The sequence below is a fragment of the Macaca thibetana genome, chromosome 7, assembly GCF_024542745.1.
Source record: "Macaca thibetana thibetana isolate TM-01 chromosome 7, ASM2454274v1, whole genome shotgun sequence".
In the NCBI taxonomy this organism is placed as follows: Eukaryota; Metazoa; Chordata; class Mammalia; order Primates; family Cercopithecidae; genus Macaca; species Macaca thibetana.
The window spans coordinates 140,061,526-140,076,720 of record NC_065584.1 but is presented as its reverse complement, the minus strand read 5'-3'; the positions used below and the strand labels follow the sequence as shown (position 1 = coordinate 140,076,720).

The following is a 15,195-nucleotide window of genomic DNA, read 5'->3' as shown; positions in this document are numbered from 1 at the left end:
GGGACGCGGGCCCGAGACCCTCAGCCGGGGCTTGACCCCCAGGTGCATTGTCCGGCTGGGCCCATCCCCTCCCCCCAGGGCTCCGACCTCGCCGCCCCCGGCCCCCTTCCAGCGTCTCCCTCCGCCGGCCGCGCCGACCTCCCGGTCCCAGACCAGGGGCCAGATGTAGAAAGTAGTCCCAGGCTGGCGGCCGCGGCGCTGTCCACTCCGCCACCCCCGCCCTCTGCAGCCGCCGCCTCACTCCGCCCCCAGCCGGACTCTCAGGCCCCCAGCTTCTCGCGAGCGGCCGTCCAAGCACCGGCCTCGCTGCCGCAGAGATCCGCCCCACACCTCGCCACGCCGGTGCCGGAGCCAGAGCCGGGAGCCGGGCTACGTGCGTCCAGCCGCCCAGCAGAGAGCGCCCGGGGCGGGGGCGGCAGGCGGACAGCGGCTCGGGGCGGCGGGGGAGCATGCCCGCGCGGCTACGCTGAATGGCGCCTCCTTTGCGACCCCTCGCCCGGCTGCGGCCGCCGGGGATGCTGCTCCGCGCCCTTCTGCTCCTGCTGCTGCTCAGTCCTGTGCCAGGTGGGCGCGCTTTCTTCTGCTTTCTCTTACCGCTGTGGGGCGGGAGCAGGCGCGAGTGGGATGGGGAAAGAGGAAACGATGGGGCGGGGGGAGCGCGCGGCGAGGTCCTCCGTGGTGGCGCTGACCGCCGGCCCCCGCTCTCGCCCTGCGGCCTGTCCGGAGCCGCTGGCTGCAAACATGAGTTGCCCGCGGGCTCTGCGCTGCGCGGGCAGGGCTGCGGGAACCTCTCCGGGCGCACACCCCTCCCTGCCGCGCGCCCGGGGCTGCCGAGTTCTGGCGGCCGCTGTCCACTCTGGTATCTTCCTTCTCGCGCCATTGTCCCGGCTCCGGCCGCGTCCCCGCCTCCGCGACCAGCCGGGCTCCGGGTAGCCCGCCCGCCCGCCGGGGCCGCCGCGGCCGCACGTGGCTTTATTTATATTGTTTCCTTAGTGGCAGCCTCGCCGTGCAGGGGGCGCCGCGGTTCCGCGCGGCTTCCCGTGTCTGCAGTGGGAGTTCCCCCACGTTTTAGGGCTGCGAGAGGGAATAGGTGAACTCATAGCCCCAGTCAGCACCAGCTTGCCGGATCCGGGTCGAGCCAGGAGGAGATGGGAGGGTGGAATTGGCAGGGTTGGAAGTGAAGTGACCGATTTGTGCCCCGGAGAGGCAGGGAGAAAGGTCCCAGAAGTTGGAAAGGAAGGTAACTAAATAAAATTTATTTCCTACAGCTAGATATTTGGGGGCAGGGCCTGAAGTGTGTACGGATCTGAAGATTCTTCCAAATTCTAGGTTCGCCTTGCGCAAACTTGGATGAACTCATTTTTCTACCTTAAGTCCGTTTTGGTTTGCTAGAAGAGATAAAAACATAAAGTGAATGGGGTGACGGTAGGAGAGGTGTTCAGGACAATGGGTTATTTTATTTATTGGCAGGTTACAAACGCCAGACTTTTTCTGGAGTGATTAGTTTGTTAGGCTTGAAAAGAGGATCAAAGTCAGATGTGGCTGAGAAACACAATGGGCGCCTTCCGGAGTGGTCCGCGCCCAGCGCTGAGCTGTTAGGGTGGCTCGCGTCGCCCTGGGCATACGTTACGGGAAGCAGGGAGCATTGAGGAGTGAGGATTCTGAGGACCTGCCTTGAGGAGAAACAAATCATTTCTGGGGATTTGTAATCAAGGAACTACAACGATCAGGAGGAAGATAAAGCAACGCTTCCCTCACACACACCCATACTCCATTCGCCCCCAGTCAATACGCGAGACTTTAAGACCGCCTGTGCACTAAATGCAAGAGGTGACAGAGCATTATTTGATCATCGAATGCTTTATCCTGGCGGGGGCCAGGGGCGATGTGTATATACTTAGGATAAAGCCTTTCCTCTGCTCTGATAAAAATGTATATTGGTTGATTAAGCAATCTCCTATCCCTATTAGACAGTAAGGACCAATTAGTCACGCATTTTTTCCAACAGTTGGTAGTTCTAAAAAAGTGAAATAAAAGTTTCCTAATCCGATCACCCACTGAGTACAAGCAGCAAGAGTTACCAACTTTTCAGAGTCTATTGTTTGTCTTTTAAATACCTCGCTTGCTCTGCAGAAATTAAGTAAATGGATTTCTTTCAAGGAGAGGAGATAGAGTCCCTGCTGTAAAAGGGCAGATAGAAAAACGCAAACTTGTAATTTGTCACAAAAGATAAACGCAGTTCCCAAAGGAGTAGGTGCCAAGGGTTCCAAGAACACTTCAAGGAACAAGGAAATAAACTTGCTTGTTCACAGAGTTGGAGTTTTGCTAATGATTTCTTGTAAAATTAGACTTTTACGACTTACTCTGTTCAAGATCTTTTTGACAAGCTTGTAAAAGCAAACAGCTTGTGCTCATGAGTTTTCCTGATGATTCTGAAACTCTAGCAAGGAACTTGAGAGAATTCATACAAGGCATAGAAGTTATTGAAACTTTCCCTATGCTTTTAGTGAAGATGTAAAAAGTAATTTCTCTGACTTGTTGAAAGAGTTTGCTGAAATTTAGATTGGTTCATTAAGGTGTTTGTAAGCTAACTAATAAAATTTGTTAAACTTTGTCACCTTATACCCTGAATATGTGTTTTACAGTTGTGTGTTAAGGAACATTTTATGCCTGTAATTCTGGATGTGCCGTTCTCCTTTTTTCCTTACAGGAGTGTGGTGCTTTAGTGAACTGTCTTTTGTAAAAGAACCACAGGATGTAACTGTCACAAGAAAGGACCCAGTCGTTTTAGATTGCCAGGCTCACGGAGAAGTTCCTATTAAGGTCACATGGTTGAAAAATGGAGCAAAAGTGTCTGAAAATAAACGGATCGAGGTTCTTTCTAACGGCTCTTTATACATCAGTGAGGTGGAAGGCAGGCGAGGAGAGCAGTCCGATGAAGGATTTTATCAGTGCTTGGCAATGAACAAATATGGAGCCATTCTTAGTCAAAAAGCTCATCTTGCCTTATCAAGTAAGTGTTTAAGTTTTTGGTTGTTGACATTTTTCATTGCTACCTTTTGATGATTTCTTGCTTTATTAATATAATAATCGCCCAGGTCATGCATACATTAAGAATTTTACTGGAGGTAATAGTTGATGCTAACTGAGGCGTATAGAGAAATCTGAAGAAAATACATATGGAAATTCAAATGAGTAATTGAGAACAGAAGTCAAATTAGGTTTAGAACACCAAGTAAAATGAAACCTGTAGAGGTGGCTTTATAAAAATTTTAAGCGTTTCACACAGTATGAAGAGTTGGATGTAGAAGTTTGGCCAACAACAAAAGTTGTTCTAAAATTTAATCTTATGGAAATTAGTAATTAATGAAAACAATCACAAGCAAATTTTTCTGCTTTGCAGATGGCTCTTGAGTGCTAAATCTTCCTTATAGCACAACCTTCCATTTCTCTGACTGCTTTTAGATCACCCATGTTGCCTTTTAATTGTACAAAGGGCATTGGTCAGTCACTCTTAAGCCTTTGAAGTATTCCTAGTCTTTTCCTGCTGGGAGGGAAAGAGATTAAGGCCATTTCCATATTATGCCTAATGGACTTAAACCCCGTATCTGCTCACTTTTCCCCTATTGTCATAAAGTGTGCTATCTAATGATTTCTTTTGTATTAACAACCCCATCAGATCAACCATTTGTCCAAGTGATCCATTGCTTGGTGGCTGACCTGTAACTGTTGAATGTAAAGATGGGCCTAGGACAAGTGCTGAACTCCTTGAGCCTACTGAGGCTTTAGACCTTTTTCAGGTGATGAAACACAGCTCTCAAGTTTAGTAGACTAAATCTTGAAAACCAAAATTGAATCTTAAAAAGTTTTAAGGCGTTTGACCTTTTGTTAATCCACAAAACATAGATTTTGCACTGTACCTACAAATTGATCTTTTACAAGTTGAGCAATAGGTAGATGGCGTTCTTGAGATAAAGACATAATCTTAGCTGGGCTGGTGGCTAGCCTGTAATCCCAGCTGTTGAGGAGGCTGAAGCAGGAAGACTCCTTGAGCCCTGGAGTTTGAATCCAGCCTGGGAAACAAACTCCATCTCTTTAAGGAAAAAAAAAAAAAAAACCCGTAATATTTAGGAAATAGTTGTTTCAAGTTCTATACAGTTGAAATTTAGGAAGCTATTGGCAGGAATTTCCTAGGTGACTACTGTTAACAGTTCATGTTCCATTTATTCCATCCTTATATTACTGATTTATTTTATTCTGTAATAAGGATTAATTGTAGAAAATATATTGCAAGCAAAGATATTTCTATATCGATACATCAGAAAATCAGAGGTTTGCAGTTCTAGCCACACTCCTACCCCTGCCAAAGAATAGAATAAACTGAGAGGATTTCTGATTTTTCATTTCTTCCTTCCTCTCTCTCCCCTGCCTCCTCCTCCCTTCCTACTTCCTTCCTTTATCCCTCCCCCCTCCCTTCCCCCTTCCTTTCTCTGTCCTTCCTCCTGTCCCTTCCTTCCCTCCCCTCCTCTCCCTCCCATTCTCCCTCCTTGCTTCCTTACCTTCCTTCCTTCCTCCCTACCTTCCTCCCCAACCCTCTTCTTCCTGTCCCTTCCCTCCCCTCCTCTCCCTCCCATTCTCCCTCCTTGCTTCCCTACCTTCCTTGCTTTCCTACCTTCCTTCCTTCCTCCCTACCTTCCTCTCCACCCCTCTTCTTCCTGTCCCTTCCCTCCCTCCGCCCGCCTCCCTTCCTCCCTCCCTCCCTCCCTCCCTCCCTCCTTTCCTCCCTTCCTCCCTTCCTTCCTTCCTTCCTTCCTTCCTTCCTTCCTTCCTTCCTTCCTTCCTTCCTTTCTTCCTTCCTTCCTTCCCCCTGTAATCATTGGCCAATAATTACTTTTTTCATGGTGTAACAGTTTTTCTGTATAGTACTGTTTTAAAGATAATGTGCTTTTTATGCTTATATTCTGTTCATTCAATTTTTGTCCAATGTAAACTTGTTCTATAGAGTTCTAATTTTCCCACCTTTTGGGATTTGTAGAATCTTGTGTTTTCATCTTCAGGAACTGTAACTTATATTATCTCTCAGGGATAGGGAGTAGGTGGTAGAGGTGGCCAGATAGGCCATGAGAAGATGAAGCATTTATCATGACCACACATTGTTTCCAGGACCTCCTGAGAAGCCTGACAAAATTCTGGGTCTTCCAGAAACACTTGGAAAAACATAGAGCTTTCTAACTTCATAAATAAAATCTGAATGGTGTGTAATAGGTGTAACAAACAAAATGTCAGGACTGGCTTTTTAAATATCTTTAGATTTTTGCATCTTTATAGAAATTATCACTGTTAATAAATAATTACATGTGATTCATTTTGTAGGCAATTGTGAAGTTTTTTATGTATCTTTTAAATTAACAAAGTTCTGATATCTAGGAAATAAGTTTAGATGATGGAGGCTCAAATCCCTTTATCCTATGTTCAGAGTAAATATATACATATACATACACAGGAAGAGAATAGGCATTAAGTGGACATTCTGGTTTTCTTTTCCTCCTTGTTTTTAAAGCTAGTTCTCTTTTCGGTATTGATAGCAGCAGGGTACAAGTGTGTTGTTTTTCTTAGTCAAGGATTTTATCAGTAAGCATATTATTTTTGTTTGTGCAGAAGCACAATAGTACAGCACCTGGAAATCTAAAACTTTAATCTGTGCAAGTTTTAGATTTTTAACACACAGGCAATCAAGTCTTGGTCTCTAAGCTTAGGAACTAGAAGCTGAAAGTTGCACTCTAGGCAAGAATTCCATTATTCATGTGTAAATTAGGAATTCACAGGGTTAAAAGGTTAGAAACTGGCCAGGATGAGGTTTACCCTTGTGATAAAGAGCAGATGACCCTCATTCATTGGCCAAAGCTTTCATGTAGCTCTTCTGCAAAGTTAGTTATTGCCATGAATTGTTCTTGAGGAATGCAGAAATTCAAATGTGAACAGGCCTTTCCTTAAGTGTCACTATGGAGCCTTATCTCCGAAGCACATCAGAGCAGGGCTGCAGGGACAAGGTTCCTCCCCAAAGGCCTGGAGGCTTTGCTTTCCTGTTGTTCATTCAAGCACAAAAGAATTCATCTAACTTAGTTTTGCTAAGGCATCCCATTTTTAAAAGAAAGTATAGGGTTAAAGTAATATTTAGCTTTAAAAAAAGATAATCCTTTTTATTAATAGCCATGTTAGCTGTCTTACATTTTCATGTAATTGGAATAGAAAGAGGAGTGACACGGGACACTCTTTTTCTAGTTGTGTACAATAGCAAGAACAGAAGATTAAACTATTTCCTACACATTTCAGTGTTTTTAAATTTTAGCAAATGGAGTTTTCACTTTCATGGGTACTAAGTTTTTGTTATCTAAATTTAAATATTTTAGGAATAAGAAATAACCTATGGGTATCTTGACTTTTCTTGTATTCTTAATGTTGAAATAAGATAAATTTCATAGGAAAGCATTAGTGTGGTAAAAATGGTCTCATGTTTCAACAAGTTTAAATTAAGATAAGAGACATTTGAGAGAAGTAAAGGAGGAGGCGGGTTGTGTTCTGTGATGTGTAAAAGACTGGCTGTAAGCTAGTGATTGAACAGGAAGCTAGTTGTTTATTTCCTTTCCATAAAAGGTGGAAATTGAAGTCTTAGGATAGAGGGAAAAAGAGCATAAAGCTAGCTTATATTTCTTTGATTTTCCAGGACTATTCACTTGGGTAAAAAATAACTTTTTATGTGACCCTTTGTAGCTGAACGAGCATAGGAATTATTGTAACTTTATGATTTTTTAACCAAAATTTTGAGGTTGATTTTGCCATTGGTAAGGTTGTTTGGGGGTGCATTTCTATAACTTTTTAAAGTAGTAATAGTTGTTTCCATTACAAGGATGTAGATTTTTTATTAATAAAAACATTCATCAATTTAAATTACGATGAAATTTGAGGGTTTATGCGGGATTAATGAAAAACTGTTCTTTGGGTGAGGCTTGCATATTAAAAAATAATGCATAAATTATAAAACCAAGTCTTTGAAATGTGAAGTTAAAAATATATTAAAAACATTTGAAGAGTCATGTTAAAAAAAAAAAAAAGAGGGGGAAGTGATATATTGAAAAGGGAACCCTAAGAACTAACTATAAGACTGTATGCTAGATTTTGGATTTTATTAATGATCCTGGATCCGAAATAGGCTGGACTTTGCTACACTGTCACTGTTTTATTGAGAGCCGTAGGCACTGGAAAGGACTCAGTTTCCTACATGCGGGCCTATTCACTTGAAGTCAAGCTGTGAGCAGTTACCTGGCCTAATTAAAGAATGCTAAAACATGAGTAAAACTCATTTGATTTTGGAAAACTCAAGCCAACAGAACTGAGGTATTTAGAGAAACCAATCTGCCAACACTGTAGATAAGGTGCAGTTGATGTTTTCTGGGATCCAAAAAAATTCACCTTTAAAAAGAGGAGGTGTGGTTCAGAAGTACATGTTTAACTTAAAATTGGCTCTCTTAATATTGCATAAGTCAAGTGAAGGAAGTAGAAATTGCATGTATAGTTCTACAGGCTTTTGTAGAATGACACTTGGTTCTTACAGTCTGTCTACTTAAAGTCTATCAGGTGCCTGATAATCTCTGGGTAATGGAACCAGTTTTTCTCACTTTGCACTTGATTAGTGAGGATCATTTCTCATTTTCAGAAACCTGTAACATTATCTCAACTCTGTTTCGAAGTTGGTGGATTTTTATTTTTTAGCAAAGCATGGTCCGATGAAGGGTAGAATTGGAATTTTAAGATGTATAAAAATGTACTTATTTTATTTTGTTTTATTTATGTCCAGATTCTTAATGGAATTTTGAAAGGGTGTTTGGTATGGCTCCTTTTTGTCCGTTATCTCTGATTATTCTAAAGAAAGGATCTCACTCTCAGTGGTGTTTGCCCTGGGGTTTGTTGTCATTGCTCCCAAATTTAACAGCTGGGTCTATTGATGAAGTCCAGAGCAATTTAAAATAATAGCGAGCAACAAATCTTTTAAGCAGGGTTTTAGGCTAAGGGAGTATTTTAATTAATAAATAACATACATTTGAGGTTACCTTTTTGAAAACTACGATATTGTTGACTACAGTTTTGAGAGATGATTTTTATCTCTCATGAACAGGGTTGCCCAACTAGAATTGATCATTTAAAGCATTTAAACTGATAATTACCATTTATATGAAAAATAATAATGTTAAGTCAGGCATTTTGTTGAGGACCCTACTTGGATTTAAAAAACAGCTATGATTATTGAGATGTTTTAAAAGAAATCATAAAAATTCTCCCAAATTAAGTTTTCATTGTCAGTCAAGACTATTTTAATACTTTTGAGAGTTCATAGTGCCCAGACTCTTCATTAAATCTTTTTAAAAATCATCATTTTAATCTTGGTAAATAAGAAAGGAAAAGGAAGATGCTGTCGTAATCATGTAAGTAATATCTCCAGTTGCCCTAACGTGGTATGCTGCACAGAGCAGAGCAAGCTCACGGTAAACAACTGATAATTGCAATGTACAAAAAAGGTAAAAACGTACCAAATTATCTTCACCAGCTCTAATTCTGAAGCCAAGTGAACTGTTATAAGGGTATGTATGCAGAGGATAAAGGCGTCATCCTCACAAAGGTCTCTGACAGTAATCTGACAAATACTTTCCTGACTTTTACATTCCTTGTGTGTGTGTGTTTTTTTTTTTTTAACCTCTGGTTCTGAGAACTACTTTTGATGAGCATTTAAAAACCAAAATCTCATGGACTGAGCAGAAGGCATGAATTAAAAAATGTTTGTTTTTTCAGTTTCCAAAGGGTTTGCCCTTTCTTCGTGTTCATAATATATATAATCTTATATATGTGTATATATATATGATAGCTTTAGCATTTATAGGGGCTAGATTATGAATAACTGTTCGAAAATGTGATCATAGTTCAGGTCTCTGGTTTCAAATTTGTGTACTTACTGGGTTTAGTCCTTAAAACTTACAGAAGGAAAATTTTCTTTTTAAAGCTCACGTCTTGAAGCAATAGTAAATCCCTAGGAGTTTAGCTAGAACAGTGTGACAGCTTTTTTGTCCTTTTAATGTTGCTATTTTATGCAGACTACTTTAAATAAATCATATTCTTTTGAAATAATCTTCCAAAGTCATCCTTTTAAATTTTTGTAGTCTTTTAATACTACTCAGAATGTGATTGACTCAGTGGCTTATCTTCCATTCTACTAGTATTTACCAAAAAGAAAAAAGATACTTCTGCGTGTGGGTTAGGTATCTCAGTCTTGGCACAACTGACATTTCGGGCCAGATAATTTTCTGTTGTGGTGCTGTCCTGTGCGTCGTATGCACTGTTTGCGGCATCCCTGGCCTCTACCCACCCAATACCAGTAGACTCTCTTCCAGTTGTGACAACCAAGAAAGGTCTACTGCGGGGCAAAGTAACTCCTGATTGAGAACCCCTGATGTTTCCAGAAGTAGTAGAACACTTTCCAGTGATGTTGGACCATTTGTTACTTTAACTGTTTCTGTCTTATCCTTGATATTCTACTTGTTTTAGTGGTAGCAGTCCAAAATATATTCCTTGGAGAACGATTTGCTATTTTGTTGTTGTTGTTGTTATTGAGTCAGAGTCTTGCTCTGTCATCCAGGCTGGAGTACAGTGGTGCAATCACGGCATCCTGCAGCCTGGACCTCCTGGGCTCAAGTGATTTTCCCACTTCAGTCTCCCGAGTAGCTGGAGTTTCAGGCACGTGCCCCATGCACGGCTAATTTTTAATTTTTTTTGTAGAGAGAGGATCTTGCTATGTTGCCCAGTCTGACCTTGAACTCCTAGGCTTAAGCATTCCTCCCACCTCGGTTTCCCAAAGTGCCAGGATTATAGGCATGAACCGTTGTGCTTGGGCTCCGTTTACTATTATTATTTCTTTTTTTTTGAGACAGAGTTTCACTCTTGTTGCCTAGGCTGGAGTGCAATGGTGTGATCTTGGCTAACCACAACCTCCACCTGTGCGGTTCAAGCGATTCTCCTGCCTCAGCCTCCCAAGTAGGGATTACAGGCATGCGCCACCATGCCCAGCTAATTTTGTATTTTTAGTAGAGACAGGGTTTCTCCATGTTGGTCAGGCTGGTCTCGAACTCCTGACCTCAGGTGATCTGCCTGCCTCAGCCTCCCAAAGTGCTGGGATTACAGGTGTGAGCCACCACACCTGGCCTCCATTTACTTTTTTTTTTTGAGACAGTCTTGCTCTGTCGCCAGGCTAGAGTGCAGTGGCATGATCTCAGCTCACTGTAACCTCTGCCTCCTGGGTTCAAGTGATTCTCCTGCCTCAGCCTCCCAAGTAGCTGGGACTACAGGCGCATGCCACTATGCCCGGCTAATTTTTGTACTTTATGTACAGACGGGGTTTCACCATGTGACCAGAATGGTCTCGATCTCTTGACCTCATGATCTGCACTCCTTGGCCTCCCAAAGTGCTGGGATTACAGGCGTGAGCCACTGCGCCCAGCCACCATTTACTATTTTTAAGTGTTGTATATATTTTTTTAAAATGTGTTTGGGCTACTGCCTAAATTGGAGTGACAGTGCTTTTCCAATCCGTTTTTCACACACATAATACATTGAAAACTGCTGTTAAGAGTATGGTCAGGCACAGTGGCTCCCGCCTGTAATCCCAGCACTTTGAGAGGCCAAGGCGGGCGGATCACCTGAGGTTGGGAGTTCGAGACCAGCCTGACTGACATGGAGAAACCCCCTCTCTACTGAAAATACAAAATTAGGCAGGCATGGTGGCACATGCCTTTAATCCTAGCTACTCAGGAGACTGAGGCGGGAGAATCGCTTGAAGCCAGGAGGCGGAGGTTGTGGTAAGCTGAGATCGCGCCATTGCACTCCAGCCAGGCAGCAAGAGCAAAACTCTTGTCTCAAAAAAAAAAGGAAAAAAAAGTTTACCCTGGCCAGGCACAGTTGCTCATACCTGTAATCCCAGCACTCTGAAAGCCTGAGGTAGGTAGATGACTTGAGGTCAGGAGATCAAGACCAGCCTGGCCAACATGGTGAAACGTCATCTCTACTAAAAATACAAAAATTAGCTGGGCGTGGTGGCACACACCTGTAATTCCAGCTACTCGGGAGGCTGAGGCAGGAGAACTGAACCCAGGAGGCGGAGGTGGCAGTGAGCCGAGATCATGTCACTGCACTCCAGCCTGGGTGTCAGAGTAAGACTCCGTCTCAAAAAACAAAAACAAACAAATATAGTCGTGTGCAGAGTAACAACATGTTGGTCAAACAGTGGACCACATCTTATGACAGTGGTTCTATAAGATGATAATGCCATATTTTTACAGTGCTTTTTCTGTGCTTAGATATGTTTAGATATGCAAATTCTTCCCATTGTGTTACAGTTGCTGCCCTTTTCAGTACTGTTACATGCTGCCCAGGTTTGTAGCCTAGAAGCAATACAGCTGAGGTGGGTAGTAGGCTATACCATCTGGTTTGTGTCTCTATGATGTTCGCATGACAGAATCACCTAACGATGTGTTTCTCAGAACGTGTCTCTGTCGTTAAGTGATGCGAGACTGTACATGTCTGGTTTTGCTAATAATTAACAATGTGTTCCGGTGTTTGTTGACTTAGTATTTTAAAAAATACAGTTCTGACTTTATCTTGACAGAGTTTTGCTAATATATTAGTGTTTTAATATCAATTGATTATTCTGGTTCCCCACCCCCACCGATTGCTATTAAGATTAATAAGGTGTAATTTCTTCTTCTACCTCAGCTTTCAGATTGAACTAACTTGAGTCTCCTGGAGTCTGCTGATTGGATTTAAAGTAACTCAGATTAAAATATTGACCCCCAATGTGGACTTATAACAGGAAGAGATGTAACCAGCTTAATGTACTAGAACTAAAGAAGCTAACAATTGGAAGTTTTTCCCTGTTAGTCTTCAGAAGGGGATGAAATTGTACAAATAATGAAATAAAAGAGAGACAAAGAAAGTACATCATTATTTTCCACTGATCTCCAAATATTTAGACTTGTTAAGATACTGGCAGTGAATATTTTGAGGAGAGAAACTTAAGATTCCTTAAAACTTACCCTGTAGTCAATAGAAAATCCTTGCCTACTTCCACTTGCAGTATCATTATGCCTTCCTCTTCCTTAAGTAAAGATCACAACTTCTGTAGTCTTAGAAACTTTTATTTTGCAAATAAGGAATAGGAACCGGGGAGGAGGTAAGTGCCTTTCTCAAGGGCACAACTACTATCTAGCACCAGAGCTCGGGTTTTTTTAAATTATAGTACGACTTTGCAATGCTTAAATAAAGCTTTTTCCTGTGACTTGTGTGGAAATGTATCTTTCTATATTCAAATATATATAATCAAATCCAGAATATAAAAAAGAATGGTAACGGCTGGGTGCAGTGGCACATGCCTGTAATCCCAGCACTTTGGGAGGCTGAGGTGGGAGAATCACTTGTGGTCAGCAGTTCAAGACCAGCCTGGCCAACGTGGTGAAACCCTGTCTCTACTAAAAATACAAGAATTAGCTGGGCGTGGTGGCAAGTACCTGTGATGCCAGCTGATCAGGAGGCTGAGGAAGGAGAATATCTTGAACCCGGGAGGCAGAGGCTGCAGTGAGCTGAGATCATGCCACTGCATTCCAGCCTGGGCAACAGAGAGAAACCCCATCTCCAAAAAAAAAAAAAAAAAAAAAAAAAAGTAACAACGCCCAAGTTAAAGACGTTCCTTAATTTCTTAATTTAAAAAGTGACTTTCATTTTTGTGCAACTCACCCATTACTGCTATACTTGAATAAGGTGTCTCGTTGTTGATATAGTAAATAGGTGATTTTTAAAATAAATTGCTAATGCGTTTCTATTTTCAGCTGTCCTGTAACCCTTCATGGAACTTCTTTTCTTGTGTATATCCTCCGTGCATGGAAGTTGAGCTCCAGTCCTTTTAGGGGCTTGGCATTTGTTGATACATCTGTCCAAATGGAAGTTTGATCTAAAGCAGTGATTTTCAACATGGCTTTGAAGAACCACCAATGGAGTGAGACTCTTTTATAGTCAAAAGACTGAGTTTTAAATAGATGGTTAAGTTTATTCTTCTTCTTCTTATTATTATTATTATTTTGCAGAATGTTGCTATGCCCAGGCTGGTCTGGAACTCCAGTCCTCCCACCTCAGTCTCCTGAGTAGCTGGAATTATAGACGTGTGCCAGTGCACCTGCAACACCCTTATAAAGTACACCGTTCAGTGGGTTTTGTGCATCTGTCTCACCACTATCTAATTCCAGAACATTTTCATCCCCCCAAAAAGAAGGCTGTGTTCGATAGCGATTACTCCCCATTTCACCCTTCCTCTGGCAGCCACGAATTTATTTCCTGTCTCAGTGGATGTGCCTATATGCGGTGTGTCTTATCAGTGAAATCATATGAAAGTGGTCTTTGTGATTGTCTTCCTTCAGTTAGCATGTTTTCAGGGTTTATCCACGTCGTGTCATTTATCAGTACTTCATTCCTTTTTGTGGCCAAATGAGATTATATTGTGTGGACAAACCATGTTTTGTTTATCTGTTCATCTGTTGGACACTTGAATTGTTTTCATCTGTAGTGAACATTTGCTTTCTCACTTTCTTGATACTTTTCGTAGTTTTCAGTGTATAGTCTCTTACCTTTATGCTGAAATTTGTATCTGGGCATCTTATTCTTTTAGATACTATTGTTAATGGAATTGTTTAATTTCCTTTTCAGTTACTTTATTGCTGTTGTGTATATAAACACAACTGCTTTATGCGTGTGCATCTTATACTCTAAAACTCATCTGAATTCATTTATTAGCTCTAGTAGCTTTCATGTGGATTCTTTGCGATTTTCTATAAATAGGATCATATAATCTATAAGTGATACAGCTGTACTTCTCTCTCTCCAATTTGGATGCCTTTTGTTTCTTTTAGACTAATTGCTCTGACTAGAATTTTTAGTACAATGTTAAATTGTAATGGTGAAAACAGAAATCATTGTCATTTTCTTGATCGGGGAGAAAAGCTTTCAGTCTTTCATCTTTGAGTATGATATTGTGAGGCTTTTTAAATAAATGCCCTTTATCATGTTGAAAAATTTTCCTTCTATTCCTAGTTTTCTAAGTGTTTATATTATGAAGTGTATTGGATTTTTTCAAATGCCTTTTTTATATCAACTGTGCTAATTGTCTTTTTTCTTTGTTCCATCAGTTATTTGATTAATTTTCTTATGTTGAACAACTTTTACATTCCCAGGATAAAAGTGAGATAAATCCTAATTGGTCAGTATAATTCTTTTAATATATTTTTGGACTTGGTTTGCTAGCAGTTTGCTGAGATTTTGCATCCATATTCATAGAAGACAATTTTCTCTTACGATATCTGTCTGGCTTTGACAGTGGAGTAGGTGTCATTGAATATGTTAGGAAATATTCCCTATATAATATTGCCTATAAAAAATACCTTATTTTTTTGGAAAAGTTTGAAAAGAATTGGTTTAAATTCTTATTTAAATTTTTTGTGGAGGCCAAGCACAGTGGGTCATGCCTGTAATTCTAGCACTTTGGGAGGCCGAAGTGGGCAGATTGCCTGAGCTCAGAAGTTCGAGACCAGCCTGGGCAACATGGTGAGACCCCGCCTCTACTAAAAATACAGAAAATTAGCTGGGCATGGTGGGACACACCTATAGTCCCAGCTACTCAGGAGGCTGAGACACGAGGATCGCTTGAACCTGGGAGGCGGAAGTTATAGTGAGCCAAGATCGCGCCACTTCACTCCAGCCTGGGTGACAGAGACTCTGTTTCTAAATAAATAAATAAATAAATTTTGTGGAATTCACTTGTGAAGTCACCTGGTTCTGGATTTTTCATTGTTGGGGTGTTTTGTTTTGTTTTGTTTTGTTTTTTGAGTTGGAGTCTCGCTCTGTCGCCAAGGCTGGAGTGCAGTGGCGTGATCTCGGCTCACTGCAACCTCTGCCTGCTGGGTTCAAGTGATTCTCCTGCCTCAGCCTCCCGAGTAGTTGGGACTACAGGTGTATGCCACCACGCCCTGCTAATTTTTGTGTTTTCAGTAGAGATGGGGTTTCTCCGTGTTAGCTAGGCTGGTCTCGAATTCCTCACCTCAGGCAGTCCTC

General features: G+C 41.7%; 1 protein-coding gene across 1 annotated transcript in view; it reads left to right on the top strand.

The window, feature by feature from the left end:
* The first annotated feature begins 272 nt into the window (after positions 1 to 272).
* Positions 273 to 15,195, top strand: part of PRTG (protogenin) — a 127,086-nt gene continuing 112,163 nt past the window's right edge. The window contains exons 1-2 of the mRNA XM_050799787.1: positions 273 to 564; positions 2,711 to 3,013. Coding sequence (XP_050655744.1) covers positions 471 to 564; positions 2,711 to 3,013 — 397 coding nt within the window. The 5' untranslated portion in view covers positions 273 to 470. The remainder of the gene's footprint in view (positions 565 to 2,710; positions 3,014 to 15,195) is intronic.